Below are 22,563 nucleotides of genomic sequence, written 5' to 3'. Positions count from 1 at the left end.
TTTCATCTCGCCTAGGCGAGATTGACTCGCTTGGGCGAGATTTACAGGTCTCGCCACTGTTCTTCACTGTAACAGCCATGAATATCAAATCAACCAAGCATAACAAGCATTTAATCACACCAACACGAAGGATTCATCCATGAAATCAGTACTCACTCAAGAACAGCCAAGACAACACCTAAAAGACTGAAACCCTAACTTCCCGTACCTGGAAAATGGGTTCGTACAGGGCGTTCAACGCGGGACCAAGGAGCACAGCAGCTCTAGAACGCACAGGAGCTGAAAATAGAAGGTACACGAAACCAAGGCAGATTAGTACCCAACCCTAACTGCGGAAAATACAAGGGAGAAAGTAAAATAGGACTCTGATGGTCTAGAGGGGTTATTTACGTGGAGTAGAAGCTGATTCGGGGCTAGCTCGAGAGACTTAGGGAGGAACCCTAGCAGAGCTCTAGAGCGGAAGGAGAAGGTGACGGCTGTGGAGTTTCTGCAATAGTGAGAGTGAGTGTGGAATTAGGGCAGACTTAGGGACTTATACGTTGGGCTGGCCTTAGGCCCACTAACTTTAGGGCAGAAAAATTAACAGATTTTAAATGGGCCTTACAGAATACATTTTTATGTTTGTATTTAGTGTAATTTTAAAGCAAATGATAAAATTAAAAACATGGGACTTTTATTATGAAAAAATTAATCCACTTACATGGAAGGTAAAATTAATAAAGCTATACAAATTTTATACTTAATATCATCAAATGTTTAAAAATGTATAGAGGAAAAATTTTGATCCTTATGTACGTATGTAGTATGTAGATTATCAAATTTGAGTTTACCTTTTATACGTAACAATTAAAACAAACAATAGCGTCAATCCATTTTTTTTATCAACAAAGTCTTACTAAAGTTGCACCTTGACATCCAAAAGCATAATTATGACATATTTTAACATTTTTCTTATTTTACACATGAATGGTATTTTGAGACTAAAATTTGGAACATATAACAAATTACTTGTAATTTCAAAATACACTATTACAATTTACGTTTTAAAAATATGTGCACAAGAATGACTTTTAATATATAATAATAATATATTTATAATTAGTGTTTCTATTCTCTACATTAAAGATGTTTATGAAAAGTTTTATTCAAACGTGCTCATAATTTATGACATTAGACATTAAATTAAAAGAAAAAAGATAAATTATTATATCCGAGTTTCATCATTAACATAATTAATTGGACTCTTCTACTTACCTTACAATCGAAGCAAATTAACTTGAAATGAAACTCAAAATAAAAATAGAGTATATATAAGTTGTATTGAGAATATTATTTAATATTTTTTATTTAATTTAGTTTCCAGAAAATATTTTTATTTTAAATATATATTTCAGTTTTATAAATTAGTTATTATTTTATATTAAGAGTAAAATATTGTAAATATTTTATATTTGATATTCTATTACATTTTACTTTTTATATAAGAAATGTTAATAAAATACAAAAACATTCTTTCGTATAACATATCACATATATCTCTCATATATTTTATATTTTTCATATCTTCAAATGTCTTAAAAATTCCAACAAGTTAGATGAAAACAAAAATAAAACTGTTAATCTAATGACAAATTTACATAGGTAAGAATACTACAAATTTTCATATATAATTTATACTTATTTTTACGACCATCATATGAAGCCAAACTATAATAAAATATGATAAACAATTGTAAAAATACTTAAGTTTCAACTAACAAAATTTAAATTCACGTTTCTAACTTGATTTTAACATTTGAAGTAGACTTGTATCAAAGGAAAAAAGCTTTGAAGTAGATGGTTATCACTTAATTAGTATTGCATAACTTTTGTTACATAAATTTAACCAGAATGGGACAAAAAGTAGGTGTGGGTTTTGTTGTGTTCTAAAAATAATCTTAAAAACAGTGTTTGGGATCACGTACGCATTCAATAATAAGAAGTTAAGGATTATGAATGTGACATATGGTTGTTTCGCACATGTCATTCAAAATGGCCTCGTCGTGGTTCCACTTCTTCCTCATATATTAAAAACTAATAAGATTAGATATCTTATTTTATATTAAAATAATTTCACTTATTTTCATGATATCACATTGCATATAAATAAATTGTTGAGTATGTTTTTCTTCGTGTACTGTTATTTTTTATTTTTATTTTCTAAACAAATAGTTTTCGTCTTTATAATTTTAAAATGTTTAAGTTTCGGTCATCTAGAAATGCCTGCAAGACGTGAGAATATGAGTTTGTGAGTTTGACTTTGTTCAGAAGAGTGCAAGTTATATATTATTATTTTTTTATCAAGGGATCACAAATAAAAATTAATATTGATCTACGCATGGGAATAAAATTCATTGAGTCATCTTTCTTTTTTAATCTTTTATCTTATTCTTTTTTTTCTTCTATTTTTTCTTTATCATATTTTTGTTGTATTCTTGTTAGTTTCTTTTTATGTTGTTATTTTCTGAAATTGGTGATGTATATAAAACTTGTTCATTTCTTAATGAGAAGTTTATCTTTTTAGGGTAAAGTTGAATTTGGTTGAAACTTTTTTATTGTTAATTTTGTTTTAGTATTGAGATTTATGGTTTAAAGAGTTGAATTCTAATTAAATTTACATTATGAGTTGAGTAATATGTTTAAATTTGTTAAGTGTTCACGGTTTTTTGTGCAAACAATATTGATCTTATTTGATTATTTCATATGTATTTCTAGAATATGATCAACATTTTGTTCATTTCTCATGAAATCCTAATCAAAATTGTCTTAAAATAATTTTAACACTCGTTACCTTTGTGTCAAATAGTGAAAATAAATCTTTATAATCTCGTTTGAATTTAAAAGAAAAAAAGTAGTATAATTAAGTGGACTAAATTAAGTGTTCGGGTTAAATATTAAAGAAGTTTTTCTCTCCTCTCTGGAGTGCTTTGGAACCTAATAAAAAATGTATATTTAAATTGATATTATTTTTTATTTCTAAACGATAATGTGTCGAAATAAGTTATTAGTGGGTGACTAAGAGAGCTTTCAAAATATTTCAAAGTTTAAATATGTTAAGATAACATTATTATAATCAATCATTACATTTAAAGTATTGTATATTTTAAAACTTAAAACTCGTCGAGATTTTGTTTCTAAAATGTGATCAAAAGATGTTAAAAATAAGTGTATTTAAATTATGTTTAGTGTCAACTTCTAAATGATATAAAATTATCGAATGTATCAAACAAGTGATTTTTATATAAGATTGAAAAATAGTTAATAAAAAATGAATTACGACAAAAGTTTAAGTTTGATGTGGAAAAGGAAACCCACAGTTATAAGAAAAGTTTGAAGTTTGATATGGATATATAAACATCCACAATGCAAAATGCTATAAAATAAAGGTTGCTCAAAGGTTAAAGTAACCTTATAACAAACAAAAAGTACACTTCTTTTTTTTAATAATACGCAAAATCACTCCTCTAGTACAATGTACAAGATGATGGAATTCCAAAAGTTTTGGTTCTTCATATAACTAATATTAAACCAATCAAAATTATTTTGTTTATCATCATCAAATTTATATATCATTCAGAAGATTATAAAATTAACACTTACATCTTATTATAATGTAATTATTTTATTTAGGATTTAGAGTTTAAGTGAGAGTCTAAGTTTTATATTGAATAACAATGAAAAAGTTGAATATCATATAAGAATGAAGATCCATCAACTCATTACCTTAAAATTTTGGGTTAAGAGTTCTTTTTCCTATATGGTGTTCAACTTCTATTTTTACTTAATGTGAAAATTAAACTTAAATTGAATTTTCAACAATTCGAGGTGGAAGAGAATGTTAAAGACCCTTATTGTAATAGTGTTAAATAACAAGATAAAATTCAATTATTTAATTGATTACATTTGTTTCTTGTAAAACATTATTAAATAGTTAATTGGACTAACAACTTTTACTGAATGTTATATCTGTATTATATATTGTATTAACTAAATATGTTAGTTCATTAAATTTATCTCTAATTATTAAATTTGTATAAATTTTTTAATAATTTGTGAATAATCAATTAAAAAAATTTAAACATAAGTTACAAATTCACATTAACAAGAAATAAAAAAAAAAGTTAAGTATATAAAAAAAATAAAACTTATAACCATTAAATTTGAAAATTTCATATTTTCCATACTTTTATATAATTATCTCATATCTATAAGATGTCCCATCTAGTTTTATATTAGTAGTATCAAATTTTTTATATAAGTATATCATATATCAAAGATGCTCGATCTCATCCGTTTATCCCATTAAAAAATTTCAACGTTATTAAACCCTAATTTGTTTGACAATTCAACTTGACATCTTCGGTAACATGTTATAGACAACATCTCCACTGTGTGATTATTATGGGAACTAGGAATCAAACATCACAAATGACAACAATGATAATGTTTCTGATAATTATTTAAAAGGAAAAAGAAACAAAATTAATTAACCATTTACAATCAGAAGCTTGTTGGAGTTAGCAAACTTTAACATTGTCTGTTAGTGAATGCAAAAAATTCTGATAATGTTGGATGCATTCGTTTTACGGTTAGCTGTCATTTGTCATTTTCTTTAACCTTCTTCCAAAAATATTTCTTTATACTTTAGGTTTTGTTTTTATAAATACCTTTTGGTTTTTTCTTTCTTTATATTCATTATAAATTTACCATTTTTTATATATTCTTTTGAAAGTAATAAGATATTTAACCCCATTAAATTTTATATAAAGCAATCTTTCTTTCTTTTTGTTAAAATTTGTTTTACTAAAAGTAATTTATGGTTAGAAACATTTCACTCGTTTAAAAAAAAGTGTTGAGTAACACTTAGTATATAAAAATGCATCTAATTTGTCAAATTGCATTGATATAAAAGTTTTAATTTATGGTTAAAATCAATCACAAATTACACTAGTGATCCTCGTATTCATTATGAACTATTTTACATTATTTTAATTGTTTGACATCATGGATTTCGTTATTCTTTTAATATGTTATTTTGGAATCTAGTTTTCGTTCTCCATACAAATTTGCAAAAGTGTTAAGTGCATAGTTATGTATAATAGCCTAATTAATCTTTGTCGTATGTTGATAAGAAAAGATAAGGTAGTTTATTATTTCACTCTATTGTAGAGTACGACAAATCCCAATCTATGTATTATCAGAATATTGTTTTTCCCCACCTAAGTCCACTTATTCTTCCAATGAAGAAAAATAAGAAAATTACACGAGTAGTGGGGTTAGAATAGTTAATGAGGTTTTAGATTTGAACCCTGTTATTATATTCAAAAAGAAAAAAAAAACTTAAGCACATTAGTAATTTGAAATTGCATTGCAAGTATACAATAATATTTTAACGACTAAACTTTAACAATAATTTTTTCTTACCCCTTCATGTAATATCTTTTAAGTAATTTTAAAAAATGAAAAAAAAAATAGAAAATTACTCAGAAAATTTCAGTTCAAGTTGTAAAAGAAAGTTGTCAAAATTTAGTTATTAAAAGATAGTTTTCGAAAGGAAAAATGATATATTGACAACAGTTATTTGACAACTTTTTCTCACTACACTACTTGACATGACATTGTTTTTGAATTTTAATTTTTTTTTGTGGAGGTTGACTAGTGACAGGAGTGAGGTTGGTTCGTGACAGGAGTGGGTGAAGGACAAGGAGAGAGAAGTGGAAGTCGTGAGAGAAGTGGAGAGGAGTTTGTTCTTTCTCCATTCCCATGTTTGTTCTTCCTTCTTCCCCTAAGTTTTTTCTTCTTCTATCTCCGAAGTGTCTTCTTCATTCATCCCCTAAGTTTCTTCTTCCTCCATTCCCCAAGTTTGTTGTTCCTCCGTTTTCATTATTATTTTCTGACGAGATTCGTCATTTCCCCATTGGTTGAGCAAAAAAGGTATTGGGTTTACCCACTTCAACAAATCCGTAATGGTTTAGGGTTTAGGTTTGTGGAAAAGAGACATTTTTGTTTTCCTTTTTGAAGAATATTTGATAAAGTGTGGATTTTTTTTGTAATAGTATTGTTCAGTTCAAGAACGGAAACAGAAGGTCAATTGTAGAAAATAATCATTTTAAAGCGGAATCTACAGGATTGGTGTTTTCAGTTTATGTGCAAAACACAGTAGATTCGTGAATGCGAACCTGCATCTTTCTGCATTACTAAATAACATTTTCCAAAATTGTTAAAAAGTTATTTCCAAAATTTTATACTCAATGCAAAAAAGTTACTGGAGATTTTCTACTTGTTGTTAGGTTTGTAATGGGAAAGAAGTGACACTGTACCACGATGTCCAAATGTTCAATAAGAGTCATTTCAACGTTGCATGTTAACCAGGCAAATGAAATGAGTCACCAACTGAATGAATTCCCCAACATTATATTATACATAGATTCTATAAGATAGTTTGCATTTAGTAAAAAGCCAAAAATGGATAATATATTCAGACTTTGGTTTGCATTATTAACAATTATTGGTGTATCTCACTCTTCATCGATACTGAGTATCCCACTTTACCAAAGATCAATGGTGAAACATGAGACAGTGATGGAGCATGAGGAGGCTAATGCAGAAGCCACAGCAGATATATTCCCTGCAGATGATGCGTATGCCATGTTCTTGTGGGTGGGAACACCAGTGCAAATTCTGTTCCTTCTCATTCACACTGGGAGCCCCATCACGTGGTTCCAGTGTGGCCCCTGCACCCACTGCTACCCCATGCACCGTCCTCTCTTCAACTCACGTGCATCAACCTCTTTCCGACAACTTGGCTGCTACTCCGACACGTGTCTCATTCCAATGATGAGGGGTATTTTCGGAAACTGCACTGGAAGGAGTTGTAGATACAGTGTAGAATATGACATGAAATCTCAGTCTCGTTCCTTCGGTGTCATGGTTACTGACACCCTTAACTTTGAGCACTCCAATGTTGAAGTCAAGGACTTCGTAATGGGGTGTGGGAATTCTTATGAGGGGCCCTTTAGGACGCAGTTTTCGGGAGTTTTAGGTCTCGGACGAGGTCCACTTTCAATGCAAAGTCAACTTCATGCCAAGGCCTTTTCCTTCTGCGTGGTGAGTGTTGGATCGGAGAAACCTTCGTCTCTGGAGTTTTATGAGACACTGCCCAAACAACATGGTAACACTAACAAATCCATTATGGTACCCTTAAGAGAGAACAGTAGATACCCTTTCGATTACTTTGTGCAGCTTGTGGGAATAGGCATTAACGGGTTCATGTTGGATATTCCATCTAGGGTTTGGGGTTATGGCTTGAACTACGATGGTGGGGTTGTTATAGACACCGGAAAAGTGCTAACCTATTTGCCTAGTGAAGCTTATAGTGCATTCAGGTCGGAGATGCTTAGAACAGATGGTAACTTTACAGAGAAGAAAGGATATGGGGAGTTAGAGTTTTGTTACGTAGAAAGTCCTACTAATGTGTATCCAACAGTTGAGTTTTACTTTGAAAACGGTAACATTGCGGGTGAAAATATCGTGTCATTCAAGTTGAACAACCGGCAATTGCTCATCACACCACAGGAGGGAATAGTTTGTCTATCGTTTGCAGAAGCAAAAGACTCTGCACTTACTGTTATTGGCACTAACCATCTCCAAGGAACTCTGTTAACGTATAATTTGGTTGATGAGATTATTATTTTCACATATAATAACTGTTAGGAGAAAGAAAAAGTTTCGTTGTTCAGGCATTTACAGCACCATTATAAGGGAAAGCTTGCTAGAATTCAACCACAAATAAAACTTTTCTTAAACTACGTTCTAATATACTTAATTTCATATAACAGGAAAGAATTGGATAGCTCAGTTCAGTTCTACAATTGCTTTTGAAGATTGATTATATAATTTTCAATAAGCTTGCAAATTGGAACATAGGTTGGGGCACTGGAAATCATGCAGAATATTACAGCTCAAAAATGCGAATATATAACATTCATTTTACTTTAAATATTGTGATGCCTCTAATAATTAAACATCGTTCGATGAAGTTACAAAATCCATCTCTTCAAATAAAATTGGGGTTCCTAACAAAATTTAATAGGATGGTGTGGGAGGGAGGATGTGAGGATCAAAAACTGCACAGCCGAGACATGTCTGCTGCAAATGCTTCACAAATAACCTTACATCATCTCTTTCCTTCCACTTTGCGTACTTTCTTCCTATGCTTTGAAGCACTGCTATCTATGTCGAGATTCACCTTCGGTGGGTTGGAAAAACAAAACGAAGTAGCAACAGCCTGCGAAATACGTAAGAATTACAAACATAAAGTCGTAACTATACATGATATATAATGTCCAAAAATTTGGCAACTAAGTTTACCAGCGATTCCTCAATCGCCGCACGGTGTAACATGGTTAACATGGACAATTATTACATAAAAATCAGACTGCCACTGAGTGCACAATAACTTTTTCATAAAATCCCCGAATAGGAAGAATTTAGCAATTGCTCCAACTAAACTAAGAAAGTCGATACCGTCTACTACTAAAATTATATGAACAATTTCTGCAATGCCATTGAGCAGAGCTTTATTCCTCTTGCAGTTAACACAACGTCAAACAGAGAGTAGAGAGAAGCTTAGTATTTAGAACCAAACAAGGATATAAAATGAGAGAAATAAGTTAGTCAAGAAAAGAACGTGAGGTTAAAAATTTCCATTAACACAAGATGTTATTAGGTAATGAGGGGATGAATGACTGGGTAGGTAGCAAAGAAGGAATAAGTAACAGCTTGTAAACACCCTATGCCGATCTTCATTTCTATATCCTAGAATCTACACTTTGATGGAGGTCATCTGCCAAATTCTAAAAAATAACAAACCCCACCAAATCTCATTTTTTCTTCTGTTGCCTATGTCGAGATTCTTTTTAATTCAACCATTACTATAAACCCTATTCTGAGGTTGGAGGTTAAAATGAAAAGAAAATAGCTGAACTACCAGAGGCAATTGAAATAATGTCAGGTAACATATGTAGATGTTTATGCATACACACATACAACTTAAAGACCTATATCAGTTCATACATGCTATGTTTCAGATCAGGAATGAAGTCATGAGAAAGCCTTACCAGTAAATCTAAGTGGTGAACATTGAATATATCTTTCATAGAATGTGCATTATACGCTAATATATATGATCGATATGCGTCTTTAGCCATATTGTTCAAATGATAAATGCCAGCTACCAACTTCTCCTGCACAATCCACATATGGCTCAGCATAACATGAACAGCAGCTGGTTACCATATTAAATCAAATTTTAATTGGTAAGTCAGAAAGCAGGAATATACCAGATGAGATTGTACATTTGCCAGCTTCTTATGATCAAATTCATACTCTTTCACAGGAACCTTCGCTGCCTGAAATCAAGCATAAGAATTAAAATAAAATGCTTCAGTATAATACTCCAAGAAATTTCAAACCTATATTATATATTATACTTTCATTTCATTGCCTTGGTAATTTCCCATGGGACAAACTCCCCTCCCCTTATCTTAAATAGGCATAAACCATGGCAAACCCAAGGTTTCCTCAACTGATCTATATTGGACTTTCTAAGATAAAGAAAGGGTATACACTAGAAGCCTCAGTTTTATTATTATTATTATTACATATTGTTGGGCCGTAAACTAAAAACCACCCCAGGCCCAAATGTGTATTTCTGAAGCCTCTATGGTTTAAAGATTATTATGGGCTGTAGACCAAGAGAGAGAGAGAGAGAGACTGACCTTCAAATAGTGAAGAAATTTCAATTCTTCAGGAATCAGAAAAAGTAAAGCATTTCCCTTTGCACCTTCCCCACGAGCTGTTCTACCAACCCTATGGATATATTCCTAGAAACAAAAACAATGACGTTATACTATGTATTGATGCATAAGACTACAAAGATACAAGTGGAATAAATAGTAAACATCAATAAAGAACAGGAAGCACCTTTGGTTCATCAGGTGGATCATACTGCACAATCCAGTCCTGCAAAGAAAAGGAACATACATGATTAAATGTTTACTTGCTCTTCATTGATTTCGAACTCACAAAAAGTTTACTTCCTAATGTTTCTTAAGACTAATCAAGCTGTTGCTAGCTTCTCTAGTGCTTTTGAGAAAGTTGGGAGTTGGATATGGCTGGAGTTTTCACAAACATCAATTCAGATTGAGAGGAGTAAAGGCAAGATTCAATACTCATCAGTGAAGTTTATTTTGTTTATACTAGGGGCTTCGCTATTGTCCATGTCATTAAATAATGTGCTTTTCTTAGATTATTTATTGCACAGTTAATGCCTTTTTAAGAGGTTGTCATTAAGCAAGTCTATAATTTTGTACCAAGTGGTCTCTCATAAGTTGGAGGTTTCTTAGGTACCCAAATAATCTGGCGTCTCTGCACCCACCATTAAATTCTATATCCAAATCCATCCGGTCACCAAACAACAAAGAACACTACCAGTCAGGCAGGGCTACCTGGATTCTAGAGTACTACAGAATTTCCCTTCTTTATTTCTCTTCTTTATGTAAATTCTTCTAATCAAAGATGGCATTGTTCTCTTCTAACATTTATGTACAGGCAGTTGAGCAACTGGTTGCGAATTACAACTGAAGAGTAAGGTGAAACCCTTAACAGTATAATACAGCCTAATCACATTCACAAGCCAGAAATATTCATGTAACCTAATAAGAAAAAATAGCATACCACATCAGGTATGTCAAGTCCACGAGCAGCAACATCAGTACAGAGCAAGATCCCCTTTTCAGCTTTGCAGAAGTTGAAGAACGTAGAAGTACGGGCATGTTGTTTTTGTTTTCCATGAATATTTAAGCAGTCCACCCCAGCGCACTTGAGAAGATCCGCATGGAATTTGACAGAATTGCATGAAGAGAAAAAAACCATCACTTTTTTTGATTGATATCTCCTCAAGAATGAGTAGAGAACAACAAAACGCTTAGCACAGGGAACAACAACATAACCCTGTTGCAATCCTTCATTTGTGACCTACATTGGTAAGGATAGAACATCAATAAAGATAAAGGCATCACCTTAAATTTCAAAGCTTATGATGAAGATAAAGGCATCACCTTTTTTCTCCCATCATCTACATCAATAAAGATAGGAGTTGTCTGAAAAGATAAGCGGGCAAGATCTGCAACCTGCAATTTAACACATAAACTTAAATCATAAAAGCATGGGCAACAAGTAAGAAGTATGCTTGCATTATCAAGCATACAGTCCAAGTGTATCAAAGAGGAAAAATGACTAAGTAAACAATTAGAATTAAGATTTGCTTTAGAAGAAGGAGCATGATGAAGAGTGAAAATGAAGAACAAACCTTCTTTGTCTGTGTGGCTGAAAACAAAGCTGTTTGCCTTTTCTGTTAAATGAAAAGCAAAGTAATTAGCCGTACTCAAAAGTATTAGGTAGAAACAAAGACTAGACATGGACATTAAGATACATTAACTTCACGAGAAAATTAAACAGGAGATACAGCAGCCACATCTCAGCCTTCAAAAAGATTGACATCAACCCTAAAACATGCTAGTCAGAAAAGAAAACGACCAGTGTTTTCACTATGATAGTATTACGGCTAGATGGAAGTAGCTAATCTCAGGTAGTGTTGCAAAGCAGAAAACAACTAAAAAGTCATAGCATCATACATAGACTGATTTTGCAGAAAATGAAAGGGGGAAACCTTCAACAACTTTACATATTGTCGTCCCAGATAACAAAATGGAATTTTAACCTTCCTTCCTAATCAAGGCACCCCCTACGGTCTTCATTTTTTTCTTCTAGACCTTTGAAAACGTCTTTTTTTTAGATTGCATAATAAACATTCATTTCATTAATTGGTCAAAAGTCATAAGACATCTTAACTCAGAAAGCAAATTACTGTTAATTATTTGTCCATTCAGTTAGCTTTCTCTAAAATGATATTGTAATACTTATTGCTAATTAATTTTTGGTTGAGTTCTCCAATTACGTGGTTGGAGTGCTTAGACTTAAACACGATGCAATTTCATGCAGCACTAAAATTCTGTATTCTTTTTGCAAGACCAAATGGGGGGAAGGGAAAGTGAAATCAGCAACACATGACAAGAGTTCTGATACCTTTGGAAGTATGTTAATAATCTGCTTCATCTCCTCCTCAAAGTTTGCTTCCAATATCCTGTCAGCTTCGTCAATCATGAGGCACTGCCAAATCAAGCAAATGTTCAGACCTCAGAATGAGAAGGATAACAATATAGACTTACATATGCATGCATCTACTATTTTCGAAAAATGAGATATTTAAGCAGCGCATAAAATCAAGATAAACCACTCAAACCCCCAAATGGGAAAAAAAACCTATAATAACGGAATGTATAATATTTCAGCATTGAATGCCGAGCAGTCTTTGCATACCAACCAGCTTCCCTCCCTAATAAATACTGTCTCTTAAGGTAACAAGACTAAGAAGCTATATTAAGAAAATCTGAATGATGTCAGCAAAAGAAAGTTAAGAACAATTTCACTACACAAATTTTGAATCAAACAATTCAATGCAAGATCATTTAAAATGGTATTATTTTCACAAAAAATTCACAACATTCACCTATGACTTTTAGTCAGAGAACTTCCATTTTATCTGCTTTTCTCACATAAGCATATCACCTTCGGAAAGCTTCAGTTATCTTCTAAACTTATACGTGTGTGTGTGTGTGTGTCTACACACACACACAAATATACATCAAATAGACAAATTTATATGAGCTGAACAAAAATTTGCACTAATCAAACATGAGCACACACTAGGAATTAATATTAATAATATATGAGCCATTTGAATGAAGTTCGACATAAGCACTTCTAAGAGAAATAATTAAGTAAACTTCTCCATAGCTTAAATTAAATTATGCATAAGCTAATCTACAAAAGTTCTCCCACAGTAACTCCTACAAATTTAGACTATTAACTTATACATAGGCTATTTTTAGTTTAGGAAGAAACTTCTTTCGCTTCTTATTATTTACCCAAACAAGTCCTATATCACTAAAACCTAAACACAAATGCTAATACTGCTTGTCAGCGTAAGTAAGTAAATAGTGCAGTTCTCCAATCAGAATATAGTTACCATAGACAAAACTCACATTGTACCAAGTTAACTTAAATTTATTACAGTAGGCAGAGCTTTTGCCTAAGTTTTGTCTACCAAATGTATGCATATTTACAATTTACAATTACAATGAAGCAACATAGGGAAAGAATTCTATGAAAGATCAACAACTCAATACCTTCAAGTTTTTATATACGAACCCCTTCGTGTTTTGAAGATGATCGAGAAGCCTACCCGGCGTCGCCACCAAGAGGTTTACCCCTTTCACAATGCGCTCAGCCTCTCCCTTACGCCCCGCACCCCCAATCACCAACCCGAGCGTTTGTGAGTGGTACTTCAGCAGTTCCTTCGCCACGGCGTGCGTCTGAATCGCGAGCTCCCTCGTCGGGCATATCACAACAGCACCCGTTCCCTTGAGCGGTGTGAACTGAGCGTTGTACAGCAACTCCACCGCCGGAACCAAAAACGCTAGGGTTTTCCCAGCACCCGTTCTCGCCGCACCCAGCACGTCCTTTCCGATCAGCAACGGCGGAATCGCCCGCGCTTGAATCTAAATTCGATCAATGCAATTTTATTATTATGATTTTTATTATCAATTAATTAAAAAAAAAGGACTGCAGTAACAGCGTTACCTGAGTCATACAGTCGAAGCCCATGTCCCCAATGGCTTTGGAAGTAGCTTCGGACAAGCTAAGAGAGGAGAAAGACTCGGAACTCATGATTCCAAATGAATCGTTAGTGTTCACCTTTATCTCTTCTTTTTCTTCTTCTTCTGCATCTTCACCTTGTGACACCATGCTATCAATCTTCGCATCGTTCTTCTCCTCTTGTGTATTCTCGCTTTTGTTTGGTCTTTTTCTCTTGCGAAGCTTCTTCTTGTTAACTTTGGTTTGGTTCTCGCGCTCGGGCGAGCTGGTATCGTAGTCTTCTGCTTCAGCCATGGCTGCTTCTGCGGTTTTTCCTCCTTAAGTGTTTTGCGACAGCCGAACGAAGAAAACTACTTTCTCTATCTCTTTGAAAAAAAAAACATTAGGCATTCGTTAAACCCTAGTAATTGTACGAGAACCCTTGCTGGCAAAATGGGTCCCACAATTTGAAGGTCGCGAGCCCGTTAACCAAGCCCGCCAGCCCATCAGATAAAGATGGAGGGGAGGGATTAGACTTAAAATATTAAAATAAAAACCTATAATTTAAATAATTACAATATGTACATTATGTTATTTGAAAAATAAAGTTTTAAAATATAAACACTTATAGTTTAAATAATTTAACATATCAACAGGAACTTTTTTTAATTTATTTTGTTATATACATTAATTAATCAATTAAAATATGTTTTTAAAATAATAGTAATCTAATAATAAAATAGGTTTATAACATATGTATTAAAAGAAGTAAAATTTTAAAAAATATCAAATTTTATGGACTAACCAGTATTTATATCTGTGCATACGCACGAGTAAATCTTTTTATTTTTTAAGTTATTTGAACTGATTATATAATAGCTTATTAGAATGTAACATGTGTTAGTTTTCGTAATAATTATTATTAAATTAGTTTATTTTGTGTTTGTAAGGTCCAGTTTTAATTTTCTGTCCTAATGTTTAAGGGTTGTCCTTAATCTGTTGGGCCTAAAGGTTGGCTCATAGGGTGCAAAGGCCCTAAAGTTGTTAGAGTTTTCCTTTCCGCCTCACTTTGCAATTTGAATTTAAACACTGCCTCCCTTTCCATTTCAGAGCTCTGCTAGGGTTAGCCGTCAACCCCTCCAAGTGAACTCCAACCAGACCTCCATTTCACCTCGCTAATCCACTTTAGGAGTTGTTGGTACCCAAGGACCCAGCTGCTAGCTTGTTTTCCAGGTAAGGGAAGCTAGAACCCTCCTTTTTGTTTGGTACGAGTCTGTTATTCTATGTTGTTTGTGATTGTTTGAGTTTGCCTGCTGGTATGGATGTGCGATATGGTGGGATTGTTGTTTGCGGTATGCCTATGTGTCTGCTGCAGGTGAAAATAGTGGCGAGCACTGATAAACTCGCCCAAGCGAGCTGGTCTCGCCTAGGCGAGATTAACAGAAGCTCGCCTAAGTTATTTTTCACGAATGGTCGCCCAGGCGACCCGCTATATTGGAAGTCGAGCTCTCGCCTAGGCGAGGGGAGTTCACCCGAGCGAGGGTCCTCCTCGCCTGGGCGAGACCCTTCAGTCTGAGTGAGAAGCTGGATGAGAGGGTGGTTGGCCTTGGTGTTTTCCTTGATCTCAAATGTTGATAATATGTTTGAATGGGTATTACCTTTGAGATTATGAACTGAATAACCTTTATGAATGAGATGGTGTATGAGTTGTGATTGGTGAGTTTTATCATGATGTGAGTATGATAATTGTATGAGATGAATCATGGAATTGAAATGATGAGTTTGGTATGAGTTCGACATGAGACATGAAAGAGTTGGTACCAATGTGGCGTGGTCATAATATGAGATGGAGTTCCGTATCCAAGGTTCGAGAATAATGAGTTGGTATGGTTTGGCCGGGAATACGAAGGAGGTGAATTATGAGAAACTATATGTGATGTATATGTTTATATCTGTGTGTATGCATGCTGAATCTGTTTGATTGATTAAGATTGTTGGTCCGTGTCAGTGCGTAATTCCTTGGGATCTTTAGGTGAGATTCTCAGGGTCGTGCTTCAGTGGTCGGGATGTAATCTCATGGCCCCTGTTAGTGGGTATCCATGGTGGTGCCCTATCTGTATAACTAGGTAAAGATTCAAGGTAAGGTTGCATCCTGACACTCTAAGGAGTCAGTTAGTCTCACCTAGAGCGGATTGACTCTTGTGGTGAGAGTAGCAGGAGGCCTGAAATTCATTAAGGGTTAACCTTGTGGTGAGTGGTGAGGGAAAATTGATTCATTATAACACTTGTAACATATAGCTCGAAGGTGAGCTGCTCGAGGGTGAGCAGAGGTATCCACCACAAGTGCAAGCATTCGCTGAATCCGACCAGGTTATATGTATCCGGATGAGTCGAGTCGAGTCTTAGTGTATTGTTTAGAAGGTCGTAACATGCTTGCGTGATGTATGTATAATGGATTGTGAATATGTATATGATTTTATTAATGAAATGGTTTTGGCTCTAGCTTACCCTTTGTTTGTTTGATTGTCTTGTGTGTGGTACTGCTCTTTTGCGATGATCATCAATTTATTAATGTGAGCAGAAGCGAGAGGTTCTCGCGGTCAACAAGGGAACGGTGACTCCGCTGCATAATCCATATGGGCTGGATCTGATGTTTTATTTTTGTTGGGCTTTTCTTAGGGCTACGGCCCATGTATCCGTTTGACTTGTGATCTCTTTATATTCCTTTTAACTTTATAACTGGTTTTCCTGTGGCATCGTTGTGTGTCTTGGGTTGTAAGGAGTTGAGTTTTAAACTCCATGACTGCACTATTTTGTTATCTTTATTGTGAAGCTTCCTTTAATTTCGTATATTAAATCAAATGGGGTGTTACAGTGTTATATATTAAAATGTAGGAGAAAGATAAGTAACATTTTATTTGATTAGTTTGTATATATTATTTTAATTATATATATATATATATATATATATATATATGTATGTATGGAAAACTTTGTAATTTTTATTGTATTAATAATTATGTTATAAATTACATAATAATAGTGAAAACCTCATTTATTTAAATTTATGTTAAATTTAAATTTTAAAATAAATTGTTGAATTTGAAGATATATTTGATCTTCAATATAATTAAATTATTATAGTAAAGATTTTGTATTATACTATTATCATGATTAAACATTAGAGTAAGTTATAGATAATAAGTGTAATATATATATATATATATATATATATATATATATATATATATATATATATATTAATTATATGCTATATATTAGTTTCATAACCTTGTTACGTTAAATATTTAAATATGTGCAAATATTTAAAATATTTTGTACGATATTATTAGTATGAAAGTTATTGATATTAAATTATTAAAAATGTTACGTATAATTGTTTATCAATATTTATTCTAGTATCATTAGTATAAATAATAAAAATTTGATTATAGTAACTCTTATTATATGTTATAAATTAGTTATATTAATTTTTAAGGTTACTAAAAAAGTAACGGATATTAAATTATTAAAATTGTCATACTGAAGAAGTTTAGATTTGCAAAATGTGTGGCAATATATTAGTATAATAATATAATAATAACAATATATTTAAATTTATTTAACGTTTAACTTTTAAGTTTAATAGTAATACATATAATAATGTTTAATGAGAATATGTAATTCGTTTAAACGTTTATTTATAATTAATGTAATAATAATAGTATGTTTAAATTTATTTAACGTATTTAACGTTTAAGATTTAAGTTTTAAATTAATATGACAATATATTAATATAATAATAGTAGTATGATAAAGTGTAACTCCCCATTTAATTTAATGCGTAAAATTAAAGGAAACGTCACACAGAGATAACGAGATAACAATGTAGCGTAGTCCTAGGGTTCTTAACACAATCCCTACGAAACCGAACAAACCACGATACCAAAGGAAAACTGAATACAAGTCTAACAAAGAGTGTAGAGTAGAAATGCATAAAGCGATACATGGGCCATAGCCCTAAAGAAAACATGAAGAAAATAACTCCAACCCAGATTGCTAAGTAGCGGAATCACCATTCCCTTGTTGGGCACGAGAACCTCGCCCATCTGCTCCCATCAATCAAATTGATGATCATCGCAAAAGAAAACGCCACACCACAGAACATACAACAAACAACAACAAGGGTAAGCTAGAGCTAATAACATATTCATCATACAGTCAATTATATTTTCACCATCCCATATCCATACAACAACCAAGCATGTCATGACTCTTCATTCAATACACTACGACTCGACTTGACTCATTCAGATACGTATAACCTGGTCGGATTCAGCGGATGCTTGCATTTGTGGTGGATACCTCTGCTCACCCCCGAGCTGCTCACACCCGAGCTGTGTTACAAGTGTTACAATGAATCAAATTTCCCTCACCACAAGGTTAGCCCTTAATGAATTTCGGGCCTCCTGCTACTCTCACCACAGGAGTCAGTCCGCTCTAGGTGAGACTAACTGACTCCTCAGAGTGTTAGGATGCAAACTTACCTTGAATCCTTACCTAGCTATACAGATGGGGCACCACCATGAACACCCACTAACATGGGCCATGGAATTACGTCCCGACCACTGAAGCACGACCCTGAAAGTCTCACCTAGAGACCCCAAGGGTTTATGCACTAACACAGACCAAATACGAACATAAAAGCAAACAATATTCACCATGCAAAGATACCCTCATCATGTCGACCTTTAAAGTCGTTACCTTTCACATTTCCAGATCCAACCCATTCCAACTCATCATAATTCATCCATGTACATAGAATCCAACTCATCTCATTATCATGCCTCTTTAATAATAACCACCTCATTTATTTCACATGTCAAGTCCATACCAAACTCGTCATATACAATTCATGAATCATGCCAAGCATACATAATATTCCATTACATACATATTTCTCATCGTACCATTCATTTCCAAACCAATACTAATCATCCAAGAACAAACGAGCATCCAAACACACTATCTCGCCCAGCCCCTCGCTCAGGCGAGACGTGCTCGCTCAGGTGAGTCCCTCTTCGCCTAGGCGAGGGCTCAATAAAGGGGCAGGAGCACACGTGGGATCTCGCTTAGGCGAGACCCCTCTCGCCTGGGCGAGGTACTCGCTCGCTCAAAAGTCGAGCTGGTCGCCTGGGTGACCTTTCGCGCAAAAAGGTTCCAGGCGAGTCCTTGTTCATCTCGCCTAGGTGAAACTGGCTCGCTTGGGCGAGAGTAACAGGCCTCGCCACCGTTCTCCTGCAACAATCGTACTCACCAAACCAAAACAACATACCAAACGCATTTTAAACACACAGAGCCTCAAATCAGTCAAAGACCCTCAGTACAACAGTGAAACAGCAGTAAAAATGAAATACACGAGTGGGTTCTAGCTTCCCTACCTGGAACGAGCTAGTTTAAAGTGTCCCGACACCGAACAGCGGAGTACCACAGCTCTAGGAGGAGATCACATAGCTGGAAAAACGAACCGGGAGTGTTTACTACTAAAGCTCTAACACTACACACGAAAGAAAAATAGGACCAGAGATTTTAGGAGCATGGATTGGAAACACTTACGTGGGTCAAGAATGGAGTCAAGCGGAACGTGAACGGAAGGTGCGCTCTGGAACTCTAGCAGGGGCGGCAATAGCTCTAAGAGAGGGGAAATCTGTTTTTACGAAAGTGAGCTCAAATTAGGGTTTTGGGCGCTTTAGGTCAGAAAACGAATTGGGCCAGCTCCCCTTAGGCCCAAGAATTGGAAAATCCATAAAATAAAACCAAACGGGAAATAACTGGGCCTTACATAAAGTATCGTATTATAAAAAAAAAATCTGTTAATATCATATTGAGATATAATAACATGATAATATTGCTTATTATAGAAAGAATAAATTAATAAATGTCTTTGAAATCAAGTTATAATATTATATATATTTATGGACATGTTTACATGTAATAGTTATTACATGTAATAGTTATTATCTTCGTTATAATTAAAGGTATTAACTAACTATGTATCAATTGATCAAATTTATTGATAACCAATTAGCTATTGTAATCATCATATAAGATGGAGGTGCATAAACCAATAATGGTGGTGTCTTTAATTAAAAACTAAATATTTGTTGGGCCATCTTTGCTGATTATTTAATTGCGTTAAAATTTTTCTTGTTGGTTGGTTTTCATTTAAATGCATTTTGTCAGATAAAGGTTGGTTGGGACAAATTAATGTCAACGATGAAAGACATGACAAAGTAGTTGAGAGCTTGTTGGAGCATTTACAAATGTGATCGACGAACAAAGTTCATGTACTTGTTCGAGCAACTTCAAACATGACACTAGGTAACCAAGTTCTTTTATGATTTTCGTGGGGTGGTGTTTGATTTTATATTTCAAATTTCTTTAATTCTTTATTCCCTTAAATATAATGAAATTGTTTATGGAATTTTCACAAATGATTGATAAATAGGGGAAAAATATACAAACATGTATCTTTAGATCGGTTGAAGAAAGAAATGTTAAGGATGTTTTTTTGTTGTCTTATCTTTAGATCTATTGAAGAAAGAAACGATAAGGGTGTTTATTTGTCTTATTGTCAAAGTTTGTATATTATTTTTCTTTTAATTGGTGTTGGTTCCGGTCTCTATTCCAGATTCACTTACGATTCTGTTTTTGTAAATAGAAAATTAAATTTTGTTTCTATAGTCATTTTTAATTATGGTAGTGATTGTTGCATTAACTTGAATAAATGTCTTTAGAAGTATTTTGTTGTTAGTGATTGTTGTAATAATAAGCTTCTATTAGTTATTGTTTGTAAGTGGAGCAACAAATGGATAGATGAATACTTAACTAAATATTAGGAAAGATATGCGTAGATCCAAATGAAGTGTAAATCATTACAGGTTATACATTCTGGAAAACTTCTTTGAAAATGACATTGGTTGTAGATTCCAAAGGATTTTTTCACTGTCATGGATTAAAATCTTTAATCCAGCCCGACTTTACACCCTAGAAACTGCAACATACAATTGACCATGGCTAAATACTGGTGTAGGCAAATACATACCAATTGTTTCCAAAGATTGTTCTTGAGATTTGTTTATGGTCATAGTAGCATAAGATAACATGATGGGGAATTGTCTTCTGATGAGCTTAAAAGGCCATGGAGAATGTGATGGTGACATGGACATTCGTGGAATGTAAATCTCAACTCCTGTTGTTCGTGCATTAATAATCTTTGCACCGATTACATGTTTTGCAAGTTTTGTTACTATTAATCTGCTCCCATTACACAAACATTCTGCTTGATCCAAATTTCTTAAAAGCATAATTGGTGCCCCAACCTTTAGGTTAATAATGTGGTTTGGCAAACCTGATGTTTTTAACGAATTTAGGAATTCTAGAGTAATGCCTTCATATGGGTCATCTTCCATGTTGTCTGATATGTCAATAGAATCTGAGCTTAGATATTGTTTTGTTCACCTGATTGCCATGATGCAGATGATGTTATTAGTAAAGTTTAACAATTACTCAATATGAATAAGTTAGAACTAAAAAAAAATGCATTTGTTGTTACCAGGTATTGATTATAGGACATAGTCATTGATTTCATCAACTGTTTCAATTCTACTTGCCAATATTGCTCTGGTTTTGAGGAAGGTTTCATCTTTGTATTTTTGCATCAGGGTTGGATATGTGGTAGACACTATGGCTTCAATAGGATCAATATAGTTTAGAATTAATAGGTCAGATGGAATTTCTATATCAACTAAACCATCATTTGGTTCACTTAGTGTACCATCATCAATTTGAATTATCCAAGATGAGAATTGTTCGATTTCTTCAGCAGTAGACCTTTGTAATCCATCTTGGAAGAGTCTCATGTTTTTTGTTAGAGTCATAATCTGACAATGATCCCATAGATATGATGAGTTTATTGTTGCATGAACAATATCTGATATGCTACCTTGTGGAACAACGAGAAGAATTTGTCTAAAATCTCCTCCAAATACTATTACTTTGCCTCCAAACACTAAATCACATTTCATTATGTCTTTCAAAGTTCTATCCAATGCTTCAAAACAATATTTGTGGGCCATTGGTGCTTCATCCCAAATAATTAGTTTAACCATCTTCAACAAATCTGAAAGTTCACTTCTATTTGAAATATTGCAGACAAAGTGCTCTAGTGTGGGAACTGAAATCTTGAATTTAGAATTTGTTGTTTTACCTCCTGGTTATATAGAGAAGCTATGCCACTCGATGCAACTGCAAGTACAATTTTACCTTTTGATCGTAAAGCAGAACATAATGTCTTCCACATAAATGTTTTTCCTATTTCTCCATAGCCATATAAAAAAAACATTCCACCTTGTTCATGATTCACGACATATATTATCTTTTGGAAAATATCTCTTTATTCTTCTTTCATAATATATGCATTGTATTAGTATATAATGAACTATAGTACAATATGCATATATTTATGTATGTTAAGACAAAAATTTTAAACCTGTCATGGAGTTGAAATTTGATTGAAACAGAAGTCGTTCATTAACATTGTTGTAATCAAGTTCTGCATCTACTATATATATATTGCAAACATTGATACCAATCCATTAACCCTCACTTTGAACTTTTCATACTAACTCCGTGTCAACAAAAATAAGATCAACAAATGAAGCCAATTATTGGTTGATGCCAAATAGAAGAGATGAAAGATGATAG

The 22,563-nt window shown here is 33.4% G+C and overlaps 3 protein-coding genes across 3 annotated transcripts; 1 reads left to right on the top strand and 2 right to left on the bottom strand.

The window, feature by feature from the left end:
- The first annotated feature begins 6,600 nt into the window (after nucleotides 1-6,600).
- LOC114162867 (protein ASPARTIC PROTEASE IN GUARD CELL 1-like) lies at nucleotides 6,601-7,752 on the top strand. The gene has a single exon (XM_028046851.1). The coding sequence runs from the start codon at nucleotides 6,601-6,603 to the stop codon at nucleotides 7,750-7,752; it is 1,152 nt and encodes a 383-aa protein (XP_027902652.1).
- A 241-nt stretch (nucleotides 7,753-7,993) lies between these two features.
- On the bottom strand, nucleotides 7,994-14,210 carry LOC114164322 (DEAD-box ATP-dependent RNA helicase 27-like). The gene is made up of 11 exons (XM_028048956.1): nucleotides 13,804-14,210; nucleotides 13,350-13,721; nucleotides 12,187-12,270; nucleotides 11,411-11,452; nucleotides 11,160-11,231; nucleotides 10,777-11,076; nucleotides 10,024-10,062; nucleotides 9,819-9,923; nucleotides 9,381-9,449; nucleotides 9,159-9,284; nucleotides 7,994-8,326 (listed from the first exon to the last, which is right to left on the bottom strand). Exons 1-11 carry the CDS (start codon nucleotides 14,110-14,112, stop codon nucleotides 8,216-8,218), a joined length of 1,629 nt encoding a protein of 542 aa, XP_027904757.1. The 5' UTR covers nucleotides 14,113-14,210; the 3' UTR covers nucleotides 7,994-8,215.
- A 7,212-nt stretch (nucleotides 14,211-21,422) lies between these two features.
- On the bottom strand, nucleotides 21,423-21,935 carry LOC114162866. Its single transcript, XM_028046850.1, has one exon. The coding sequence runs from the start codon at nucleotides 21,933-21,935 to the stop codon at nucleotides 21,423-21,425; it is 513 nt and encodes a 170-aa protein (XP_027902651.1).
- Between the last annotated feature and the right edge of the window lie 628 nt (nucleotides 21,936-22,563).

This window comes from Vigna unguiculata, chromosome 9, assembly GCF_004118075.2.
Source record: "Vigna unguiculata cultivar IT97K-499-35 chromosome 9, ASM411807v1, whole genome shotgun sequence".
Taxonomy (NCBI): domain Eukaryota; kingdom Viridiplantae; phylum Streptophyta; class Magnoliopsida; order Fabales; family Fabaceae; genus Vigna; species Vigna unguiculata.
The sequence above is the reverse complement of the archived record's forward strand: the minus strand, read 5'-3'. Positions and strand labels throughout refer to the sequence as shown.

Excerpts from the sequence above, each read along its gene's own strand:
- LOC114162866 (XM_028046850.1), bottom strand. The coding sequence starts at position 21,935 with ATGGCCCACAAATATTGTTTTGAAGCATTGGATAGAACTTTGAAAGAC.
- LOC114162867 (XM_028046851.1), top strand. The coding sequence starts at position 6,601 with ATGGTGAAACATGAGACAGTGATGGAGCATGAGGAGGCTAATGCAGAA.
- LOC114164322 (XM_028048956.1), bottom strand. The coding sequence starts at position 14,112 with ATGGCTGAAGCAGAAGACTACGATACCAGCTCGCCCGAGCGCGAGAAC. Across the intron at positions 13,722-13,803 it reads GCTTCGACTGTATGACTCAG|ATTCAAGCGCGGGCGATTCC; the intron begins GTAACGCTGTTA and ends GATCGAATTTAG. Across the intron at positions 8,327-9,158 it reads TTCACCACTTAGATTTACTG|GCTGTTGCTACTTCGTTTTG; the intron begins GTAAGGCTTTCT and ends CGTATTTCGCAG.